The sequence below is a fragment of the Schistocerca piceifrons genome, chromosome 3 (assembly GCF_021461385.2).
Source record: "Schistocerca piceifrons isolate TAMUIC-IGC-003096 chromosome 3, iqSchPice1.1, whole genome shotgun sequence".
In the NCBI taxonomy this organism is placed as follows: Eukaryota; Metazoa; Arthropoda; class Insecta; order Orthoptera; family Acrididae; genus Schistocerca; species Schistocerca piceifrons.
In genome coordinates this window covers 245651906-245660182 of record NC_060140.1, presented here as the reverse complement: position 1 = coordinate 245660182, position 8277 = coordinate 245651906, and the positions used below count along the sequence as shown (strand labels likewise).

The following is an 8277-nucleotide window of genomic DNA, read 5'->3' as shown; positions in this document are numbered from 1 at the left end:
CACATTTTACAGAGAATGTAACTTCTTGATGAATTGTTCCTTCACGATACTATACACAAAATAAAGACATGTAATAAAGGTTCCAACACAGAAGTTTTATTGTCCCTATCGCAGTTGATATATATCCTGATTACTGTCTTCAGACCAGCACAACTTCGCTGAAGCTGGTAGTCAAGATACTTATCAACTGCGATCTGGTCAATAAAACTTCTATTTTGGAAGCTTTTTACACTGATATAGCTCTCGCTCTCCTTCTGACAGTGTCAGACAATTACATTAAATCAAGACTTCATAGTAAAATGACGCACAATATCCCTCATATTACGTTGGCGGGAATGTGCTCATATTATTGGAATTTATAAACAGAAAATTTAATAAGGAGCTAAAAATTAAAAACAGTTTTGATGTAAGACGGATCTGCATTTGTAAATATGACTATAAGCAAAACCGTTAGATCAACAAAAGCATTCTTTGATACTCACTAGAGTCACTAGTTCTTCAATCATGAAACGAACTGTGATATGAATTTGGAGCTAAGCATCCAAACAGCACCATGGTTATAACACATTTATTCACTATTTAAGTAGTAGTTTTTGTCCCTTTAATAGCGTTTTTGTCTCCCTAACATTCGTTTCTACTACATAATTTTCCCTTTTTTTCCATTACAGTTGCGAGTTCCGCTATTAACACGTAACTGAAAAATTATTGATAATTTTTTTTTTCTTTTTGCACGAATTAAGATTTTAGGTGCACCATAGAAGTTACAGAACAGTCCAAAAATTTAAGTTTCAAAGCGAAATCCGGGTTCAGCCAAGTAACTTTTCCATCATTCGTAAGACAGTGTATTACTCAGTATTAATAAGCTAGACATTTTTATAGCCATTTATCATGAAATCTGGCACTGGAACTTCTGTAGTGGTAAATGTTTGCAACAATAAACGCCTTGCCACGTGTTACTCAACACCTGGCGCGTCCTACGTTTCTTCACTTTTATAAAGGTTAACATAGTGAGATCTGCTCTTCGTGAGCTCGCAGTTTCGTATAAATCCTGACAGTGATTGTCGAGTGAAAGAATTTTACAAGTATTGAAACGTCGCTTATGGATTGACAAACAACGGCTAGTCCACGTTTGAAGTCACTGAGCTCTCGTGACCATCCATTCAGGGACGTTTCTATACTTGTAAAATTCTTCCACTCGACTATTGGTGAAGTGACTGCGAAATGGGAAAGTGACCGTCTCTCATAACGGGAACAAAATACCTGTCAAAAGGTGCCTGAACAGTGCTCTCTGGTGACATATCGCACAGGTGAGTCGCACTCTTCAGAATTCAAATGTCTACGTAGTTAGTGTCCACCCAGTTACTCCACATTGTGTGACATTGTCCTGCCGATGTGCCCTCTACTTGTCGATACCCGAGTCGCCTCGGCCCCCACAGACTCCAGATGCCACCCCCACAGCGGATGCAGCTGCCGCCATCGGGGCGCTGCTTGAGGGCGCCTTCTTCTTCAGAATGCCGAGGTCGGTGACCTTCTCCAGGAAGGACCTGTGCGCGGTCAAGACGTCGGTGGACCCGGCGTCCTTTTTGAGCTCCTCCATGTCGCGCTTCAGCTTGGCGCGCCGGTTCTGGAACCACGTGATGACCTGCGCGTTGCTCAGGCCCAATTGGCCCGCGATCTCGTCGCGGTCCGCTGGAGACAGGTACTTCTGGTACAGGAAGCGCTTCTCCAACTCGAAGATCTGGTGGTTGGTGAACGCCGTGCGCGACTTCCGCTTCTTCTTCGCCTGCTGCCGCGAGTTGAACAGGTTCAGGTGGCTGGCTTGGCCCTCTGCAACACAAAGCAACAACATTGACGTTAGTACTCTTTCCCTTACTTTCCATTTCATTATTTACTTCAGTTTTTATTCACATATTAAATCCAGAGTAGTCTTCTTTTGATCCATCTAAATTTTGTTGATTATTGACTGAAAAGGACACACTTTGTTGGTCCTTTTTTTCTGTTTCTTTTCTGATCTGACAAATAAGTTTTGCCTTTGATGGACAGGAGGACGATAGTTGTTACTATGATTAGTGGGGTATCAACGAACGCTTTAGCTATATTAAAGGTCTTACTTCATTTGCTTCCTATTTCAGCGCTACAACGCGTTATCTTCATAGCCCTCTATGATAAACTCGGCAATAGTAGGAAAAGACGTGCTACCGCTATAAAATAAATCCATAGTGAGCGCAATCTGCGATGATGAATATCGCGCTTCCTGTTTTTGGTAGTGCCAGCGCCAGTATCTCTACACGATTCTTTGAACCCGTTTTCCGTGTGTAAAGCACACAGTATGTGTCCCATGAGACATCTCTGAGGGACTCTTGAAATGGAAATGAGCGTTTGGCGTCATTGGCCGGGAGGCCACTTATGGGGCAGGTCCGGCCACCTTGGTGCAGGTCTTGTTACATTCGACGCCACATTGAGCGACCTGCGCGCCGGATGGGGATGAAATGATGATGAAGACAACACAAGACCCAGCCCCTAAGCGGAGAAAATCCCCGACCCAACCGGGAATCGAACCCGGGACCCTTGGAACGGCAGGCCGTCACGCTGACCATTCAGCTATCGGGGTGGACACTCTTGAAGTATGTGCGCTATTTGATCAAAAGTTTATGGACACCCCTAAGTAATCTGTATTACGAGATGCTGACCCGTCTGTGTAAAAGGAGCCGGAGAGTATTCTGTTCTCAGTAGACAATCAGTAACAGAATGGACTGGTGACGACAGCTCAGTGACTTCGAAAGTGGACTAGTCATTCGATGACACGTAAGTAACAAATCCGTAGGGATGTTTCAATACTTGTAAAGTCCTTACACTCGACTATTGGTGAAGTGAGTGTGAAATGGGAAAGTAAAGGAACAACCACAGCTACACCAAGACCACTGGACCCCATGTAGTGAAGGACGTGGAACGTCGAGCGGTGCGGATTGTGGTTGAACCAAGTCGTACGAAGTCTGCGAAAGAAATCTCTCAGTAGTTCCAAAGTGCTACCGGCAGAGAAGGCAGCACAATGACTGTGCCAAGAGGGTTAAAAAGAATAGTATACAATGATCGATCACCTCCTCGTAAGCCACAAATCTCTGCAGTCGGTGTCAAGCGATACCTGAAATGGTGTAAAGAGCAACGCCACAGGACAGTTGATGATTGGATGGTTTCAATGGCTCTGAGCACTATGAGACTTAACATCTGAGGTCATCAGTCCAGTAGAACTTTACTTAAACCTAACTAACATAAGGACATCACACACAGCCATGCCCGAGGCAGGGTTCGAATCTGCGACCGTAGCGATCGCGCGGTTCCAGACTCAAGCGCCTAGAACCGCTCGGCCACACCGGCCGGCTAGATGATTGGAAACGAGTGATTTGGAGTGACTCACGCAACACCCTGTGTCAATCCCATGAAGTCTTCAGGTTCGGCAAATGCCTCGAGAACTTTACCTATCATGTGTAGTGACAACAGTGAAGTGAGGAGGAGGTGGACTTACGACATGGGTGAGTTCTTCGTGGTTGCAGTGCGATCCCCTGACAGCACTTAAGCAAACACAAAACTGGGACGGATATGAACTCATTTTACAGCATTACGTACTGTATTTAGAAGAGGAACAGATCAGAGACGATGATTGTATCAGAATTACGATGCACCCTGCCATAAAGCAGCATTTGTGAGGCAATGGTTTGTGAACAGTAACATTCCTGAAATGAACTGGCCTGTGTAGAGTCCATTTAAACGAATGGAAAATCTTTGAGAAGAGTCACAATGTCGACTTCGCTCCAGCCACATTAGTCTGAGAGAATGCTCGTCCCCGTAGATCGGAAATAGAAAAGGTTAATACGATGTCAGTAAACTACAGGAGCATCCACAGTAAGGTCACAGATTTAGAATTGCTTGGCTCAAATGGCTCTAAGTACTATGGGACTTAATGTCTGAGGTCACCAGTCCCCTAGACTAAGAACTACTTAAACCGAACTAACCTAAGAACATCACACACAACCATGCCCGAGGCAGGATCCGAATCTGCGACCGTAGCAGCAGCGCGGTTCCGGACTGAAGCGCCTAGAAGCCCTCGGTCACAGCGGCCGGCTAGGATTGCTTATTGAAGGATATGATGCCCAGATACTATTAGGAACAGAAAATTGATGGATACCAGAAGGGAACAGCAACGAAATACTAAATGTAGAGTAGGATGTCAAATTAAACACCTTTTAGTCGTATACTTTCCATATACTCCCAGGTTCAGCGTTCTACTTCTCCATCCTCAGGCCCTGACATGTAGGAAGCTTCTATCTCGGTTCTGATCAAAACATGGGCCAACAATACTGGTACTGGTTGACGGACCGTCATCTGAAGTGATCGCTATATCAGAAATCTACCAATACCAGTACCGTTGGCCCCTGTTTTGATCAGAACCGAGGTAGAAGCTTGCTACACGTCATTCAGGGGACCGAGGATGTTGTTGTAAAACACTGAGGCTGGTAGCCAAGTAAAATAAGTATGGAAACTAGACGGCTGAAATGTCTCTAATTTGACATCCTGAATCGAACAGCCGAGTCCCGCAACCATCGCTACAGAGATGGACATACAGAAACAAATTCAGGTTAGATTATTTATCGTAAGGACAGGTTAGTCGCCAGTGGCAGCGGCGTATTTATCACAGTAAAGAATTCGAAAATACGAAGGGTGTTCAACAAGTAACACAGCAGATTTTTTCTGTAAGCAGGTTGGTTTTATTCAGAATTCCAATAAACTATACTTTTCCCCACTCTTTTGGCAGCAAAATCTCCAGTGCGACTGTCTTACGCCACATTGCTGGCCGGCCGCGGTGGCCGAGCGGTTCTAGGCACTTCAGTCCGGAACCACGCGACTACTATGGTCACAGGTTCGAATCCTGCCTCGGTCATGGATGTGTGTAATGTCCTTAGGTTAGTTAGGTTTACGTACTTCTAAGTCTAGGGAACTGATAACCTGAGATGTTAAGTCCTATAGTGCTTACAGCCATTTGAACCACATTACTACAAGGGCCTGTGTGCCCGCAAGGTTCCACTCTACTTGTCGACGTCGGAGCCAACCTCTTGCAGCATCAGTAACCTCCCCATCATCCAAGTACTGTTTCCCGCGGAGTGCATCGTTCATTAGATCAAACAGACGCGATTCGGAAGGTGCGTGACCCGGTCTGTAGGGTGTATGAGGAGGAATAGTTTCGTGAGCAGCTGTCGGGTGTGTTAACACTATCAACGCCCAGCTGTACAGCGAGATGTTTGACTGTGATCCGTCGATCACCTCGAATGGGAGTGATCATCTCGAATGGGAGTCTCCGCGTGTTTCAACACAGTAAGAGTTACATTTGTGTAGGACCGGCCGGCTCGCGGGACATCGGACAGGCTTGCGATGACGACAGACGCGTCGCCCAACGACTCGCCGTGCTTTTGTCCACTGGTTTCCATAGACATTCTGTAAGAGGCTTTGAGCGTCCGCGATGCTATGGATTTCACCAAAATAAACTCAATGACAGCTCTCTGTTTGGAACGCACGTCCATTACAGACGGCATTTTGAAGGCTACCTATAGCGCCGCCATCTATTGGAACTTTATGAAACCACAGGGACTGAAGCGGGAATATTCTATGACGTCCCAAAACAAATTCCCCATTTTTCAACTGAAACTGACCAAGAAAAATATGTGTTGCATTACTTATTGAATGTCCCTCATATATAGATGTAATCATGGACTCCGAATGTGGATTTATCTGAGAGAAGCTAAACTTCAGAGGTGGGCCAAAAATGGTTAATCGTTTGCTTTCATAGACCACCTGCAGCAGAAGATGCTAGTGGTAGAGCGCTCACTGTAATGAAGAATAATATCGAAAGTTTCACATTTAATGACAAACTTTTGGAAAGTTCTTTCGGAAGGACAACATTCAGGATCTAGTGCACGAATTAAATTCTACTATCTTTACTATAAGATAAGCTTTTACCGTCTTTGACACTGCAAAGAAAAAGCTTTTCACTTCGTACATTTTTATTTTATTTATCTTATGGTATCATGTTTTGGAGAATAGTCAGAAAAGGCAGTTTGCGTTGTCAGTTCACGAACTTCGCACATGATGCTGTTCAGGCATCTTGAAATTCTAACTCCAGAATCCCTGTACATATACTCATTCACGAGATTTAACATCAAAAATGTGGACTCACTTAACAGGATTTGCCACAGTCAATCACTGAAACCTAGACGGGAAAATAATTTGCACTTAGGTAGCACTTCTTTACCCACTGTACAGAAAATTGTGCATTTCTCTGCAGGTTTTATGTCATCATTAGGTTTCAAGCAGAACAGAAAACTTTGAGTGATACGCACTATATTTACAAAACTAAATAGAAAGGCGTCCTTGTAGCACACGACTTTTTTTCTATACGGGAGTTCCCAGCAGTAATTTAGAGAGCTATTGTAAATAGTTCTTGTAATAGTTGTTTATGTATTTATAATCCTGTTTTTGTTTTTAACTGTCTTATCAGCTATTTTTGAATCAGTAGTACCTCTTTCCGTGCCCAAGTAGCTTTAACTTACGTGGTGGCAGGGAACTTGATGAATGAAATTAAATTAAGGTACAAAGTGGTTTTCGGATTATCCTCTAGGAGCTTACTTTGAGTAGTACCGATAAGGCTTCTACACAAACTCTTCGATTTTCTGGTATTTGTTGACAAATAAAGAGAGATCATTTTGTCACAAAACGAGAAAAGCTCAAGTAAAAGACAGAAATCCTATTTGTGGAGACTATGTCGGTAATATTCGTTCTATGTAATGAAGTGAAAGACCTCCCTTGTCGTACTGACTACTGATCCGGAGTTCTCAACTTGCAGTGGTTGCTCATTGATCATCCCTGTGCTTTCTAGATGAAGCACAACTTATTTAAACAGTTATATAAAGTTGAAGCAATTTGTATGTGACTACAACAACGTGGTACGGGGTTTGTGTGAACGTCAGCTTTGAAGCGTTCTCATGACGAAAGCCATGTTGTTTTCTGGCTTTCCGAGGTTGTATAACAATGGGCACTCCTGCTCTATCAGAAGCTCATTTAATTTGTAAATTTACTGTCAAATAACTTTTCCGAGTATGAAGCATTCTTTAACAAATAATGAACGATCATATACGTACGTTAGCTTGTACCACCAGGAGAGTATTCTGTTCCTCTTTTCTCGTTATACGTGCGTGAGTGCTAAAAGGCAGCTCTCCAGTGATTACTCGGTGCTTTTCCAAATTACCGTACGATTTCCACCGTAAATGGTCCGTGACTTACCTGAGAGCTTCCCTACGCCGCCCGTCGACTTCTGCTGCAAATAAATCCCTGGTTGCTGCTAAGTTTTCCTTGTCCAGGAACCGTGCAGCAATAATTGAGAAGGAAGACGTCATTAGTATCTCGATTGGTATCGTTCCGTACATTCACAGCAAAGATGTCGACATATTTTTTTTAATCCCTGCTATTTGCGCTCCACAGATAGACTGTTAGTTTCTCAGTGAATCTTGTAATTCTAGCTGCGGTTTAATCATTTTAGTAGAATTAGTAGCGCGCAGGCGATGTTTACAAGCGCATTACGCCAGTGAAAAACTGTCTTCTTGGCATCAGCGAGGCATTTACATCTAATGGTGCTGATTCTGTTGCTTTGCTCGCCCGGGGAACAGGAAGAAGTGTGTTTGTACCAGAGGAGAGGTGAGATGTGCCACGGTATCTGGCCTCAGTATCAAATTTACTGCACTCGGTGCTTCCTGTATTTTAGGGTAAAATTACAGGGTTTGGTTGTTCGTCTGCTGTGTTACTTTTTGCCGTAATTAGATGATACTGTTTCTGATGAGAGGAATAAAACCGCAGAAAAGAAATGAGAAAGACTGAGCGTTTAGCGTAAGACTGCAGATGACCGGAAGTAAATTCCACATTCCACAGAATTTTGTTGCGTCTCCAGTAATTGTGTATATCAGTTTATTTGTTCTTGTCAAGCGCTGCGGATGAGTTACTGTGTTTGGTAAACATCATGTAACTATTCGTACTATGGGTGATCTCACTCAACATATGCATAGACTAGCGCATTGCTTGTTCATCGTCGTCGTTTGCAGACTCGAGATGACTGTGTATGTGGAAGGACAACGGATTTTGTAGTGCCGTTTATCATTCAGTCATCTGCACTTGCCTTCTGAAGGAGGACATTTTAAGAACGCAGGAATATAGCGGCAATATAACGGAGACATATAA

General features: G+C 43.6%; 1 protein-coding gene across 1 annotated transcript; it reads right to left on the bottom strand.

Annotated features, from left to right (window-relative positions):
• Positions 1-235: 235 nt before the first annotated feature.
• LOC124788548 (transcription factor LBX2-like) lies at positions 236-1885 on the bottom strand. The gene has a single exon (XM_047255819.1). It carries the CDS (start codon positions 1883-1885, stop codon positions 1400-1402), a length of 486 nt encoding a protein of 161 aa, XP_047111775.1. The 3' UTR covers positions 236-1399.
• Between the last annotated feature and the right edge of the window lie 6392 nt (positions 1886-8277).